This window comes from Scyliorhinus canicula, chromosome 11, assembly GCF_902713615.1.
Source record: "Scyliorhinus canicula chromosome 11, sScyCan1.1, whole genome shotgun sequence".
In the NCBI taxonomy this organism is placed as follows: Eukaryota; Metazoa; Chordata; class Chondrichthyes; order Carcharhiniformes; family Scyliorhinidae; genus Scyliorhinus; species Scyliorhinus canicula.
The window spans coordinates 64,759,229-64,776,116 of NC_052156.1; the positions used below are offsets into that span (position 1 = coordinate 64,759,229).

The window sequence follows — 16,888 nt, forward strand, 5'->3', positions numbered from 1 at the left end:
CAATTTGCTGTACAGTTACAGCACATACCAATGCTGCCCTTGCATTGTTGGTACCTATACAATTGAAAAGCGTGTTCACCATTCACAATGTTTTTCATTTGTGACGTTTCACAGGAATATAACCCCGGCAAACAGTCGGACTTCAATGCAAGTTTAGAGGGGAAGTAAAGAGGAAAATACACTTGGAAAAGAGAGAATATGCAAATAGAATTGCAATTAACATAAAGGGAACACAAAAACCTTCCACCAGCACACAAACAGTAGATGGGTAGTAAGATGTGGGACAGAGCTAATAGGGATGAATAGGGTAACATGTGCTTCGAGGCACATGGCAAGCTGAAATATTTAGACCCAGATTTTCTGATCATGATATCGGAAACCCTGGGCTGGATTCTCCGATTTTCAGGCTATGTTCTGAAACCGACGTGGGAACGCTGCCATTTTATGATCAAAAAGCGGTGCAAAATGACCAACGATCCTCCATTTGATGGAGGGCTAGCAGGCAATGCAAAGCATCCGGCTCTCGCTGCTGATACGGCCAGAGAATTTCTGGGTCCCTGGCCGCATGTGCCGACCCGGCCTGCCAAATAGCGCCCCCATTTGTCCAGGCACGCGACCCCCGGACCACCCCCTAACAGTGCCCCCAGCTCCTACCAAGTCCCCCCTGCCAAGTCCCCCCTGTCTGCGATCGGTTCTGCCCCAACTGTGGCGGTGCTGGACTGAGTCCACAGCTGCCACACCATGTTGCTGACAGAAAATAGCAGAAGAGACCCACGTCGTCGGGAACTCGGCCGGTCAGGAACAGAGCATCGGGAGGGAGGTCCTCAGGTAACATCCTGAGGCCGGCGAAAATGCGTGTATGCCGCTTTGGAGGGGGCGGAGCATCGCAAAAGCGGTGCCGTCCCCGATTTCGTCACAAACATGGATTCTCCAGCCGATCACCGAACGCGATTTCTGTGTTGGAGACCGGTGAATCCCTAACCCCTATTTACGACCCTCATCAGACTGATTAATGCACATTTAACTTCCTTTGCACTACTCAGTGCAGTGTGGGGAGCACCACAAAGAATCCCGCAGAAGCAATACTCCCTTATTACAGAAAGGGCTGTATTCCAGTAAGTAAAGAGTTTAAATGCCCAAAAGCTGCTTTGAAAAGCTACAAAGAGCAGCTAAGTGTGTAAGACAAATGAGTGAGGGAATAGGCATGGTAAAAGGGTAGGTGGGTCGGAGATAGTTGGGTGGTGGGAGCTGTTGAGTTTGGTCTTCTATGCCTTACAAAGGATTCCACCAAACACCTGAACTTGTCCAAACCAGCGACGCACCAAAACGTGGCCCAGTCGCAATGGGTTATTGCTGACGATTTTGTCGGCATTGCTCAGGCACTAGCTGACCTGCGCCAGTCTCAGAGGGAGGTGGACCTCTCTCTGGGGCTGAGCATATCACTCAGTGATTGTGCCACCTCCCTTTGAGACTATGTTCCATGGCCACGAGCATGGAGACCCATGTCGAGATAAGAGTGGGCCTCCAGGACAGGTGGTGCCAGGGGGCAGGGGAGCCCCAGTAATTTGCTCCGGTCACGTCATCATAGATTCATAGAATTTACAGTGCAGAAGGAGGCCATTCAGCCCATCGGGTCTGCACCGGCTCCTGAAAAGAGCACCCTACCCAAGGTCAAAACCTCCACCCTAGCCCCATAACCCACTAACCCCACCCAACACTAAGGGCAATTTTGGACACTAAGGGCAATTTATCATGGCCAATCCACCTAACCTGCACATCTTTGGACTGTGGGAGGAAGCCGGAGCACCCGGAGGAAACACACGCACACACGGGGAGGATGTGCAGACTCCGCACAAAAGTGACCCAAGCCGGAATCGAACCTGGGACCCTGGAGCTGTGAAGCAATTGTGCTATCCACAATGCTACCGTGCTGCCCCATCTTACAGATTAGCCCAGAGGCCATCAGGCACCCCGAGAGAGGAGGTGGTGATGGGTATCATGCCAGTGACTCCCACAATGGAGGTGCTGCAACCCTGCCCCTCTCCTGTCACTGGTGCATCCAGTGGGCAGGGGGCAGAACAGTGGTGGCACTACACCTCTTGGGACACCTGAGCAACAGCCAGGTGCATCCAGGCCCGGTTGCTCCAGAGGACGGCCGCCAAAGTGGAGCCAGGTCACAGGGCGGGATTTGCAGCAGGCCGCCTCTACTCCTGATATACCACCTGGGGATCCACAAAGACGTAGTGTTGGGCCCCGTGATGCCAGAAAGATAGACACCAGTTAAGATGGCACAGGTTTAGCACGTTGCATCGCATCACGAGCTAGGGCACAAATCGTTATAGAGATGCTTACTTGTTCTTTGTAAAATAAACACTTGTCCACAAAAGTTCCTACCTGCCCCGGTGCTCTTTCAAAAGGGTGTGAGGGAAGGACTGAGCTGGGCTAGCTGCTGGTGGGGGTGGGGGGGAGGGGGGGGGGGGGGAGGAGGAGATGGGTGGTTGCTGAAGGTGGTCACAGGCTGGGGCCCCCAGGTCGGACCCCGCACATTGTCTAGGGACTCCACCTCTCCCCTCCCTCTTGCCCAACATCCGCACCCATCCCCACATCCCCACCCGAAGGGTTCGGTGGGACCGTGTGATGGAATGGGCAGCTATGATGGAATGGCCAGGTGAACAGTGGAAAGTGCTACTGTGGGCAGGAGTCAGACGTTTCCAAATGACGCGGAACACCAGAGCTCATTGCAGTACGGGGTCGTCACCATCCTTCTGTAGCCACCGAAGTTGGCCATTCCCAAAATACAAAATGGAGGAACGCAAAGCATACGGGTTAAAATGGACAATGTTTGCAGCACCAGCAGGCTGCACCAAGCAAATGTGGATTCTGTCTGCTAAGAGAGCAGACACCACCGAAACGAACATTCCACATACTAATGAGGCAATCTCCGGGATAGTTAGCATTTTATGGAACGGTCCCAGAGACAATGGACACAAATGGGGAAGTAACTGCAACATTGTATAGGATACCAGACACCCCGGCACCTGAAAGCCCACCCAGTAGCCAAGGAACGGCCTCAGTATTGGGGGGATTCAAACATATCGATTGGGAAGAGACCCAATCGATTCCGAGCAGGTAAAGGGATCCGCCCAAAGGGGCGCGGATCCCTGGGACCTATAAAAGACAGGTCCCACACTTAGTTTGTTCTTCTTGTCCAGCCCGCCTCTCTCCTTGACCAGCCTCCTCTGTAGACCAGCACCACGACCAGCTTTTGCCAAGGAGACCTTGAAAGAGAGAGAGGAGAGGTTTGGGATAGCAGCCACCAGCAAGTAAGTGTCTCACAACGATCACTACCAGAGATAGACACTCCTGACCTCTTTTTAACCTATACCAACCTGAAGTCTGCAGACCAGAGCAGAGCAAGAGGCCTTGCCCCCTGATCCGGCAGTTCCTTCGAGATAAGTATTTGTTTATTTAGCGGTAGGAATAGTTTAATCTTCTTAGCCTGTGCATGGGTAGTTTTATAATTGTATTATAATAAACTTAGTTGTTTGAAATTACTAATTGGTGTATGGTTTTAAAGCTTTGAACTTCACCTTGAAACTTGTGGCGGTATCTTAACGATACCTGGCGACTCCAGAGCTAAGTAAAGAAACAGAGCCAAATTGAGTGTTAAGCACACTCACCCAGAATGAGCAACACTTCATCCCATGGACCAGACTTGCTGTTACTGTCAATCCACGGCCCGCACTCACAGAAAGGAATCTTGAAGGGGGTTGCAGGGTCATGTGTTGTGGTGGGGTATAGGAAGGGTGGTCATGGGAGGGGTTGGTCTTCCTGGTGGGGTGGGGGCGGTGTTGCGGGGGGAGGGGGTGGGGTGGTAGTGGGATGCCTGTGCTGGCGGTCAGGCCCCCTGTTTGTTGAACCTGGAGGGGATTTGAGCGTCCGTGCTTAGTGGAAAACAATGGATGTTGCCTCGGTGGATTTCAAATAAGCTTTTGAAAAATGCCACACGGAAGGAAACAGTGCAGAATCTAGTTCTGCGTAGCAGGGTATGCCTGATGTGTTGCAGTGAGAGAACATCTGGGCAATAGTTACCATAATATAATTATGTTCATAGCAGTTACAGAAAGGGATGAAGAGAAACCAAAAGACTGCCAATTTCAGTGATTTAAGAAGAGATCTGGCACTGGTGGACTGGAAACTAATATAACCCAGGAAAAGAATAAATGAGCAGTGGCAGACATCAAACCAGAATACAAGCCAAGCATCTTCCCATGAGGAAATTAAATAGAACTTTCTTGGCACGAGCTCCCTGGATGACAAAGCAAGTAAAGGCTGAAATTAAACAAGAGAGAAGGTTTATGATGACTGCAAGGTACAGGATACAGTCAAGAGCAAGACAGAATGCAGAGTCTGGGTGGAAACTGATAGAAGAGCAAAGTTAAGGGGCTGATTCTCCGCCCTGCCATGCCATATTTCCGCCCTGCCACGCCATATTTCTGCCCAACCCGCCACCGGGATTCTCCGTTACGCAAGCCGGTCAATGGGGTTGACCATTGTGGGGGAGCCCCATGCCGTCGGGTAGCCCCCGGACACCGGCAAAACGGAGGATCCCACCGCCGGAGAATCGCGCCCAAGATCTAAACAGCTAAATTGAAAGGGGACCTAAAAATATTTAATAATCATATAATAAAGTAAAACAAAATTTAAAGGAACAGTTGACCGGACTAGGGACAAAACAAAATTTCGCTTGTGCAGGCAGATTTATGATTCTTTCAGCTGTATTGTTGAATTTAGGGGCTGGTTTAGCACAGTGAGCTAAACAGCTGGCTTGTAATGCTGAATAAAGCAGCAGCGCAGGTTCAATTCCCATACCAGCCTCCCCGAACAGGCGCCGGAATGTGGCGACCAGGGGCTTTTCATAGTAACTTCATTGAAGTCTACTTGTGGCAAGAAGCTATTATTATTATTATTAGACCATCTAGACCTCATATCCTCATCTATTTCCCATGCCCCATCTATATCAATGCATGCCCCCACCATCTGAAATGCCTCCATATATCCTCCATGCCAACCTCTGTCACTCCACACCATCCAAATAGGTATTTAGAGCTCCAGTTTCAGGGCTAAGAAACTCCAAAGTGTATTTTGAAGTTCACCTGGCCTATGACCTTTATGTTGAATTTGGCTAGGATGAGAACAAAAGCCTTCGCTTCAAGTGTGATTCATGAGACTTCCTGGGCGCCTTAATCAAAACAAGATTTATTCGAAGAATGCAGTTAACATATAACACAGCAAGAATTTTCACCAATTACAAACATAAAGACAACACAACACCTGTAGTAATCTATGCATATAGCACTTAATGAAACCTGCTTCACTGTTCCAATTCAATAACAAAATCCAATAAACGAATAGCCCTTTCAGGGGCATGGCCCAGCACACTGTATTCTCATTTGACTGGGACTGGTCCTTTCCCTGAGATTCTGATCCAGTTTTAACCAGCAGTTTCAAACTCATTCTGGAAAACAACTCTATATTTAAAGTTATCAAGGCAGTTTGCCACACCCAATGTGCTTCTCACTGGAACCGCTTTGAAAATGAAAACAGAGAAAAACAGGAAAAACACTTTATTTTTCCTTGCAGTCCAAAGCAACCAAACAAAAACTGAAACCAAAGAAAAACCCTCTCACCTGACAGTCACAGCCCAGCTCTACCCAATAATGACATCACTGAAACCGGGCTACAAGTCACACACATGATAAGATACCAAACCTTTCTTAAAGGGACACTCACATGACACTAAGCCAGAGCAAAATCAACCAGTGAACCCACGGGGATTGGGGGGGGGGGGGGGGGGGGGCGGCGGAAATCAGAGCTCAAAAACTACCGTTCAAGTTAGGTTAAACCAAATTCTGATACCTGTTGATCCAGATAGTTAACAATGGACGTGGATCCATAAGTAAAACAAATCGAGCCTGGTAGAAGATATAAAGAGTGACCTGCAGAGGTGGGACTCACTCCTGCTCTCCCTGGTGGGGAGTGTGCAGACAATTAAAATTAATGCACTGCCAAGATTCCTCTTCCTATTCAGATCCCTCCCAATCTTCATCCCCAAGGCTTTCTCCATCAAAGTAGACACGGTGTTTATGTATGTGAAGGGGTAGAGTTAGAACCCGAGAATCTGTACAGCCATCTGACAAAGAAGGAGGAATATGGGGGCTTGACCTTTCTGAATCTCCTATTCTATCACTGGCTGGCTAACACAGAAAATGTATGGGGTGGATCAAAGAGCCAGAGGTAGAATTTGTGAGAACAGAGGAGATCTACTGCACAGAGACATCCCTCTGCGCATTTACCATGGCCCCCCTCCCAATTTTCCCAACCATGTGCACAAGAAGCCCAGTGCTGGTGGCCATGCTGAGGATCTAGAATCAAATCAGGCACTACTTCAATCTAAGTGCAATGTCGATTATCACCCCCATCTGCACAAAACATAAATTTACCCCTGCAACAATGGACACTTCATTTAAAAGTTGGAGACAGGATGAAGGCGTATTGACGGTCGGGGCCTATACGTGGACAGCAGAGTAGTGACTCTGGGGAACAAACAGAAAAGCTCCGATTCCCGAAAGGAAATGAGCTCCGATGCAAGCAACTAAGGAGCTTCCTCTGCAAGGAGACCAAAACATTCCCCGAGCTACCTTGGCATACCCTTCTGGACAGACTTCTAACATTGGATGAATTTGAGAACGGAAGCTGCACTGACATGTACGACAACTGCTGGAGGTGGTAAAGGCCCCGCTGGACGAGACAGGGGAAAAGTGGGAGGAAGAGTTAGGCATATATATATATATATAGGGGAAGACGTGGGATCAAAGCGCTCCACCTCCTCATGCTCAGGGCTAAACCTAATGCAGCTAAAGGTAGTGCAATGGATGCACTTAATCAGAACATGCATGAGTGGATTCTTCCCGGAGCTGGAAGACAAATGTGAACATAGAACATAGAACAGTACAGCACAGAACAGGCCCTTCGGCCCTCGATGTTGTGCCGAGCAATGATCACCCTACTCAAACCCTCGTATCCACCCTATACCCGTAACCCAACAACCCCCTCCTTAACCTTACTTTTTAGGACACTATGGGCAATTTAGCATGGCCAATCCACCTAACTCGCACATCTTTGGACTGTGGGAGGAAACCGGAGCACCCGGAGGAAACCCACGCACACACGGGGAGGACGTGCAGACTCCGCACAGACAGTGACCCAGCCGGGAATCGAACCTGGGACCCTGGAGCTGTGAAGCATTTATGCTAACCACCATGCTACCGTGCTGTCCCTTAGGGGTAGGGACACCCACAGTTTCTTAATGGGGAAGTTCCAGTATTTTGACCCAGCGACAGTGAAGGAACGGCAATATATTTCCACATTGGGGTGGTGACTGACTTGGAGGGGAACCTCCAGGTAGTGCGGTTCCCAAGTATCTGCTGCTCTTGTCCTTCTGGATGGTTGTGGGTTTGGGAGTTGCTGCCTAAGGAACCTTAGTGAGTTCCTGCAGTGCAACTTGTAGATGGTACACACTGTTCATTGGTGGTGGAGGGATTGAATGTTTGTGGATGGGTCAGCAATCAAGCAGGCTGCTTTGTCCCAGATGATTATCATAGAATTCCTACAGTACAGAAGGAGGCCATTCAGCCAATCGGGTCTGAACCGACCCTCTGAAAGAGCACCCCATCTAAGTCCATTCCCTTTAACCTCATAACCCCACCTAACCAATACATATTTGGACTGTGGGAGGAAACCAGAGAACCCAGAGGAAGATTACGCAGACACGGGGAAAAAGTGAAAACTCCACACAGACAGTCACCCAAGGCCAGAATTGAACCAGGTCCCTGGTGCTGTGAGGCAGCAGTGCTAACCACTGTGCCACCATGCGACCCGATGTCGGGCTTTTTGAGTATTGTTGGAGCTGCACTCATCCTGGCCAGTGGAGATTGTTCCATTACACACTTGACTGGGACCATTCCTTTAAATTCAATGGCATTACCATCGCTGAACTCCCCATGAGCATTATCCTGGGGGTTACCATTGATCAGAAATGCAACTGGACTAGCCACATCAATACTGTGGCTACCAGGGCAGGTCAAAGGATAGGAAACCTCCAGTGAGTAACTCACCTCCTGACAGCCTCCCCCCAAAGCCTCTCCACAATCTAGAAGGCACAAGTCAGGAGTGTAATGGAACAGTACCATCTACAAAATGCACTGCAGTAACTCACCAAGGTTCCTTAGACAACACCTTCCAAGCCCAGTTTGTGGGTGTACCAGCTTATATTTTTACGTCTCCGGATGGACTTGCCTTTTCTTAGGCAAGATAATTTTTCAATTTTTGGATTGGGGCGGTGGTTGGGGCTCCCTCTGCAGTTTGCACGGGGGATGCCATTTATTGCTTTTCTCTTTCATCTCCCTCCCTACTTAACTGAAGAAAAGTTTGGTCTTTAGACACTCAGAATCATGGAGAGTTTACCATGAAGGTTGGACAAAAAATTAAATGATTTAGGACAGCATAGTAGCACAAGTGGATAGCAGTGTGGCTTCACAGCGCCAGGATCCCAGGTTCGATTACCTGCTGGGTCACTGTCTGTGCGGAGTCTGCACGTTCTCCCCGTGTCTGCATGGGTTTCCTCCGGGTCCTCCGGTTTCCTCCCACAGTCCAAAGTCGTGCAAGTTAGATGGATTGGCTAAATTACCCTTAGTGACCAAAAAGGTTAGGAGGGGTTATTGGTTACAGGGATAGGGTGGAAGTGAGGGCTTAAGTGGGTCGGTGCATACTCGATTGGCCAAATGGCCTCCTTCTGCACTGTATGTTCTATGTAAACCCATGACCACTACCATCTAGAAGGACAAGAGCAGCGGATATCTGGGAACCCCACCACCTGGAAGTTCCCCTTCAAGTCACTCACCAACCTGACTTGGAAATACATCGACGTTCCTTCAATGTCGCTGGGGCAACATCCCGGAACTCCCATCCTAATAGCACAGTGGGTGTACCTACACCTCAAGGTCTGCAGTGGTTCAAGAAGGCAACTCACCACCATTTTCTGAAGGGCAACTAGGGATGGGAAATAAATGCTGGCCTAACCAGTGACGCCCACATCCCGGAAAATATATAATAAAAAGCTTGCGAGAATGTAACTTGTCACTGGCCAGCCCAAGCGTGGATATCGTCCAATTTGGACAATTAATATCCACAGCAACTTTAGAGGATGTGTTATGAATGTAAAAAATGGTCATATTTTATATTTTACCATTTTTGCTGAAATATTATTAAAATCTAGGTTAGAATGCACACAGACAGTTGGTCAGATTCTCCATCGGCAGAATCTGCCACTTCGCTGGCAACCCACTCATGCCCACCTGTTTCCTGACGGCATGGGGGTACCCACAATGGGAAAGCCTATTGGCCGGCTGCTGGGATGAAGGGCGAACTGCAGTGGTGCAGTGGAACGGCGAATCCCGCCCAGTATGTCTGTTAGAGCTGCGATTAAAAGTGTGATATTGTGTTTGATCCTGGCGAAACAGGTCAAGGCACATCCTCTAACAGGAGGCAAAAGAATGTGGTATGCTTTGAGTGTAACAAAATAGCTAATGGGTTGGGCCAGTTCAGTCTGAAAAAGCGGTTCCCTGCAGGACTTGAAGCTTAACAGAAGTGTTTTCAGTTCGGGCAGCACGGTGGCAGAGTAGGTTAGCCCGGTTGCCTAACGACGCCGAGGTCCCAGGTTCGATCCCGGTCCTGGGTCACTGTCCATGTGGGGTTTGCACATTCTCCCCGTGTTTGTGTGGGTTTCACCCCCACAACCCAAAGATGTGCAGGCTCGGTGGATTCGTCACGCTAAATTGCCTCTTATTTGGAAAAAGTGAATTGGGTACTCTAAATTTATTTTTTTTAAAAGAAGTGTTTTCAGTTTAGTCCTAAAAGGTTTTACACCAGTTCTGCACCAAAAGGACTCTGCACTAAGATTACCAAATAATAATAATCTTTATTATCAGGGGCAGCACGGTAGCATTGTGGTTAGCATAAATGCTTCACAGCTCCAGGGTCCCAGGTTCGATTCCCGGCTGGGTCACTGTCTGTGCTGAGTCTGCACGTCCTCCCCGTGTGTGCGTGGGTTTTCTCCGGGTGCTCCGGTTTCCTCCCACAGTCCAAAGATGTGCGGGTTAGGTCGATTGGCCATGCTAAATTGCCTGTAGTGTCCTAAAAAGTAAGGTTAAGGGGGGGGGGGGGGGTTGTTGGGTTACGGGTATAGGGTGGATACGTGGGTTTGGAGTAGGGTGATCATTGCTCGGCACAACATCGAGCGCCGAAGGGCCTGTTCTGTGCTGTACTAAGTTCTAAGTAGGCATACATTAACACTGCAATAAAGTTATGCTGTGAAAATCCCCTAGTTGCCACATTTTGGTGCCTGTACAGAGAGGGAGAATTCAGAATGTCCAATTCACCTAACAGCATGTCTTTCGGGACTTGTGGGAGGAAACCAGAGCACAGAGGAAACCCACGCAGACACGGGGAGAATGCGAAACTCCACACAGACAGTAACCCAAGCCAAGAATCGAACCAGGGATCCTGGAGCTGTAAACAACAGTGCTACCCACTGTGCTACCGTGTTTCCCACGGTAAATCCTCGTTATTAACTTTATACATAAGTGCTATTTGGAATATATGGATTTGCTTAATTGGAATGCAGAGGCAGATTTCACGAAGCAAGTTATGATGTTGTAACTGTTAATTGCAAAGCTATCTCTTTGTTGCTACTGTGATTAATTCTGTGTTCAAATAAAAGTTTGTTTTGGCATAAAAGCTGATTACTGGTCAGTGTTATCGCTCCTGTGATATGGTAACATTTCCTCAGTTTTGCAAGTTGCAAATAGTTGCGTTTTAGTCTGAGATCTTAACCTAAATTGGGGTTCTGGTCCAGACCCATGACAGTCATTAATTTATTCAATGGGAAATTATGCTAACACTCCATCCCACAGTGATTTTTTCACAGTGTGCCATAATTCTAATTCTCTTTCTATGTTAATTCTAATAGCCGGCCATTTCAATGTCAGAGCACCTTAATAATCTTTGATAAAGTATGTTTGCCTTGGGAAAAAAATGCCAATAATTATTCAAGTGTATACATCGGGGATAAATTTACATAAAGTTCATTGCAGGCATCAGTAATAACCTCATAATCAAAAGTTACTAGTGGACAGCCGTGCCAAGAAGTCAGGCTACTACAAAAACGACCAGAACATCAAAACTCACTCCCTCAGAATATTACCAAATTAAGCAATGCTTTCGAACATTAATTCCTGGAAAGATTTTAATGGTTTTAAATGGCAGGTATTCCCTTGGAATTGCCAGTAATCTGGCAAGTTTCTGTCTTTAACTATGTTTTGTATATGTGTTCTCAAAATACGTTATACTCAGCGTGCAAAAACTTTCCATCATACATTCAGAAAGAAAAGTTAATCTGTCCTCAGCACAAGAAGCAAACATTGATATCAACCATGATAAGATCTACTATCAAAAGAGTTTTGTTTGCAAGATCAGTCTGTTGCTTTTTATTGTGTTCATAAATATTCAATTTCAAGGTTTTTTTTGATGCAACCAAACTTCCGAGTATTTTCCTCACTATTTCACTGGGCTTTGTTAAATTGTACAGGTTTGGCAGTTTAATATTTAGTGATTATCAATAAAGTTGCAGAATATAGTCAAATATTCTACCAGGGCAAACATCAAGATTGGACTTACACTGGTTGGACTAATCAAATGCATTAACACATGAAAATGGCATTTTTTCAGCTTGCTAATTTAATAAAGGCCCTAACCCTGTTTAAAGAAGCGGAAAAAATAATTCCTTTCCCAAAGTCTTGATTACTAGTGTCACACAGTGAAATTTCAATCTCATTATTTTTACACCTGAAGAAATACCATGGCTGACATTTAGTGTATGCATAACCTTATATTGACCTTGAGATGAAAACTGACAAAGTACTGATCATTTCATATTTGTTTTTCATCACTAAATTCATTTGTTTAACAGGAAAAGCATTACTTGAATTCTTACAATGAAACATTCATAAAACCATGCTCCAGGTGGATGTGCTTCGAACACATTCTTGTGAAAGCGGAATGATTAATTCTTGCATCTTCTAAATGTCTGCAATTTTGTATTATCAAACAACATAAAATTGGTCTGGCATCGAACTGTTTAAACATCAAACACTGTCTTTAGATATCTAGTTTAATAAGAAAATTCAGTAAAATTGACGGTAGCATAGTGGTTAGCATAGCTGCTTCACAGCTCCAGGGTCCCAGGTTCAATTCCCGGCTTGGGTCACTGTTTGTGTGGAGTCTGCATGCTCTCCCCGTGTCTGTGTGGGTTTCCTCCGGGTGCTCCAGTTTCCTCCCACAGCCCAAAGGTGTGCCAATAAGGTGGATTAGCCACGCTAAAATTGTCCTCAGCTAAGGTGGGGTTACTGGTTTACGGGGATAGGGTGGTGGTGTGGACTTAAGTGGGGTGCTCTTTCCAAGAGCCTGTGCAGACTCGATGGGCCAAAAGGCCTCCTTCTGCACTGTAAATTCTATGATACATCCAACCTTTTATTATTGCAACTTCTATTCAGGCGGATAGAGGGATAGTGTCGTTTTTTGACTATGATCATTGCAACACTGTGGTCATCTGCCACAAGACGGAGTGGGGCCTGTTGAACTGTCTCAATTTCCTTTTCTCCCGAGATAGAACTATTTTGTTCCACTTGATGCTCCACCTGGAGGTGCAGCCACGAAGAGATACAACTTACCCACTCAAGGCAAGTGAACTTGACTGACAAGCGGCCTTGGGGTTAGGACTCACAATGTCCTGGTAAGATTGAGTGTTGCGCCAGCTAAATTACCTAGTCACCTGCCCAATCTGACGAAGTCAACTAATATTTTGCCGCAATTTCATCTACTATTCACTTTCAGCTCCAGGAATCGATTTCTCAACTTTTTTGAGGCAAGAATATGCTTACTTCACTGTGGAAGAATGATTTTAATTGCTCATAACCATTACATTGGTAATTTATGTAACACAAGTAATATAAAATAATATAAAATAATTTGCTGAACCAAAAAATTGCTTATTTTATGGTGTACAACTGATGGGCTTGTTTATCTCGACTCATTTGAGATGAATTTTCCATTCCCAGCAATTGCTGATATTGCATTCTGCGTAAATCCAAACACTATAAAGATCACAAAACAGTGAAATGAAACAGGCATGACAGTTAAAGAAAAACATGGAATAAATAAGACAAGCAAGCACCCCCACCCCTTTTCTATTTAACTTCTGTCCACCTAAAATAATTATTCCTCAGACGAAGTGCTGCATTCCCCATTCCTTAATCCTGACTTGCTCTTTAATTACAAGGTAAAGTATACTTAATCATCCATATTCAGCCTAAAAGCAATTTCACATCCACAGTATGTGGTTTTATGACAGCTTAAATCAATCACCAGCGCACTCTTTTATTACCATTTTGGCTTGCTTCTATCTTATATCTCACAGGGGACTCCCTGCCAAAATGTAATGGAGCCAATGGGGAAAATTGATCAGAAAAGATAGTCCTCCAGAAGGCAGAACCAGCACTAACTGTATGGAAAATCCCAAGCAAAGGAAAAAATAATTAAACATTTATCTGTTCTTCTGAACCTGCATTCTTGTTCCACAATTAAATGCTCCACAACACAAAAAAATACCTTGCACAATTATGCACTTCAAACTACCATGTCAAAAAAAATCAATGGATACAGAATAAAGATAATCATTCAGTTGCAAACTTATTAGTTTTATTTCATAATATATATATTAATATCCAGCAACGTACCATGGAACAAAATGCACATCCGTTGGTACAATGGTGTGAAGTAGTCGACTGGTTTGCATATATATTCTTGTGGTCTCACGTTTAATGTTATGGATTAATTGTTGGAGAATCTATCCAAAAAAGGATAAAGTACCAAAAAAGTGCTCTGCCATCAACCCATTGAGCATCCTTTTCTATCAACTCGAGGAATTTTACATTTCAAGCAGCTATTAGGATTAAAGGACAGATTCTATACAAGAAATTACCTTTCATTTTCTTGCAGAATCTCATTTCCCTTCATCCAAGTGAAGGTTGCTCTTGGCGAAGCTTTTGGTTTGCACTGAATGATGACCTCACTACCTACGCGCACAGATATTGATTTCTTCAAGGGACTCGTTGAAAAATCTGGAGCAGATGCTAGAAAAAAGAAAGAAAACAATGATGTTAACCATTGAAAATCAGAATTCAACTGTTTAGCTTAAAAACTTACCTTGACAGGTCCATCTGGATAAATACAAATGCTTTATCAAAAGACTAGGACGGGATTCTCCGACCCCCTCCGGCACCGGTGTTACGGCGGGGAGTGGGAATCACACCGCGCCAGCCGGGGGCCGTTGGCAGAGCCCCCCCCCCCCATTCCCCGGCGATTCTCCGGCCCGTGATGGGCCGAGTGGCCGCCTGTTTTCGGCAGCGTAAATTACAACAGGCACTTATCTGCGGGACCTGGCTCCATGGGCAGCCTCTGGGGTCGTCAGGGTGGCGCGGGGGGATCTGGCCTCAGGGGGTGCCCCCATAGTGGTCTGGCCTGCGATCGGGGCTCACCGATCCACGGGCGGGCCTGTGCCGTGGGGGCACTCTATTCCTCTGCGTCGCTTGCTGTAACAGTCCGCGATAGCCGACGCAGAGATGAACCCCCCTGCGCATGTGCTGGGATGACGCCAGCACACGATGGCACTCCCACACATGCGCCAACTCGCGTCGGCCGGCGGAGGCCCTTCGGCACTGGTTGGGATGGTGCCAAGCTCCTTCCGCGCCAGCCAGCACGGCACAAACCACTCCGCTGCCAGCCTAGCCCCTAAAGGTGCGGAGGATTCTGCACCTTCGGGGCAGCCCAACGCCAGAGTGGTTCACGCCACTCCTTCGCGCCGGGGTTGCCCGCCCCGCCCTTGTTCTTGGATACTCTTTTAGCATAACTGTTCCAAATAAAATTATACCGATTCTTTATAAAATGTTGCCATGAAGTTTCAATAGAGGAACGTGTAAGACAATAACATTTAGAATTTTGAAACTTTCAAAACAAATTCTACCCTTGCGGTCATGAATTATTGAAAGTAAAAAAAAACACACAGAATGACATGCAGCTTAAGATTGTCCACAAAGGTTTGCATTTCTTAGTGGACCACATGATGCACCATCAATTGGACTCGAGTCATAGTGAAGTTCCAAACAACAGGCTTTAATACACTAGATGTGAGCCCGGCAGTGGTCGTACAGAGAAAGGCCGACTGCCAATCAACACAAGCTCTTATACTCCACCTTGTAGGCGGAGCTACCAATCTCTCAGCCAATCGGCAGAGAGTCACAAGACCAGCCACAGCCAATTGGCAGAGAGGCGCATGACTTGCCTGGGCCAATGGGCAGCGAGGCTGCTGTACCAATGGCAGCCTGGTTCTCCGGTAATATGATCTCTCTAGCCATACTACCACACCACACAAATTCCAAAATAAAGTCCAAATACTGCTGGAGGAGCATGTGGCAAGTGCTATTAATTCAGAAAAAAAACAGTCAGAAAGGAATATTCTCAAAATCTAGAACTCTTAGCATAAGGGCCGCGATTCTCCGCAACCATGATGGGTGGGAGAATAGCGGGAGGTCCGCTCCCGCACCTCCCGCTATTCTCCCACACCCCCCAAAATGGCATGTCTAGTTTTCCGACACGCTGCTCGGAGAAACGCGGGCCGCCGTTTTTCACGGCGGCCCGCGATTCTCGGACCCGGATGGGCCAAGCGGCCTGCCGTTCCCGACCTGTTCACGACGGCGGCAACCACACCTGGTCGCTGCCGTCGTGAACATGGAGCACCAGGTAAGTGTGGGGCCTAGGGAGGGCGGATCGGGGATCGAGCACCACGACCGTACTCGGGAGGGTACTGGCCCGCGATCGGTGCCCACCGATCGTCGGTCAGGCGTCGCAAAGGGACGCACCCTTTCCCCTCCGCCGCCCCGCAAGATCAAGCCGCCACGTCTTGCGGGGCGGCTGAGGGGAAATACGGCAACCGTGCATGCGCGGGTTTGAGCTATCCAACCCGCGCATGCACGGCTGACGTCACCAGGCGCCGCCGCGGTGTCATTCTTGGTGCGCCGGGCCTTGAAGCCAGGGACAAGGCCCGGCCGCCGAGTTTCCCGGGTACGGGACAATAGGGGGCCGGGAGAGGCTTCCAACGCCATCGTGAACCTCTCCAGGTTTCACGACGGCGTCGGGCCTTGCGGAGAATTCCGCCCAAGGGGTAGCATGATAGCACAGTGGTTAGCTTCAGAGTCCCAGGTTCGATTCCTGGTTGGGTCACTGCATGTGTGGAGTCTCCACATTCTCCCCATGTCTGCGTGGGTTTCCTCTGGGTGTTCAGATTTCCTCCCGCAGTCCAAAGAATTGTTGTTTAGGTGGATTGGCCATGCTAAATAATTGCTTCTTAGTGTTCAAAAGGTTAGGTGGGATTACTGGGTTTCGGGGATAGGGTGGAGGCATGGGCTTAAGTAGGGTGCTCTTTCCAGGGGTTGGTTCATTCTAGAGAAGGCCAAATGGCCTTCTTCTGCACTGTAAAATCTATGATTCTATGATCCTCGTACATCTCCTATTGGGCATATTATTCTCTTATTCTACGCTCCTTTGTCTATGCTCACTTCCCCTCCTTTTCTGAATGGGAAACTTGCAGTGCAACAGCTGGGACTGATCCTCCGAAATTTCATGATGGATTCTCAACACCAAAATAACAGTAATG

The 16,888-nt window shown here is 47.4% G+C and overlaps 1 protein-coding gene across 7 annotated transcripts in view; it reads right to left on the reverse strand.

Moving 5' to 3' along the window:
* Positions 1–16,888, reverse strand: part of LOC119973115 (contactin-4-like) — a 3,053,649-nt gene that overhangs the window by 717,325 nt on the left and 2,319,436 nt on the right. For all 7 annotated transcript variants that reach the window (XM_038810685.1, XM_038810691.1, XM_038810690.1 and 4 more), the window contains one exon: positions 14,159–14,309. In XM_038810685.1, the coding sequence (XP_038666613.1) occupies positions 14,159–14,309 (151 nt within the window). The remainder of the gene's footprint in view (positions 1–14,158; positions 14,310–16,888) is intronic.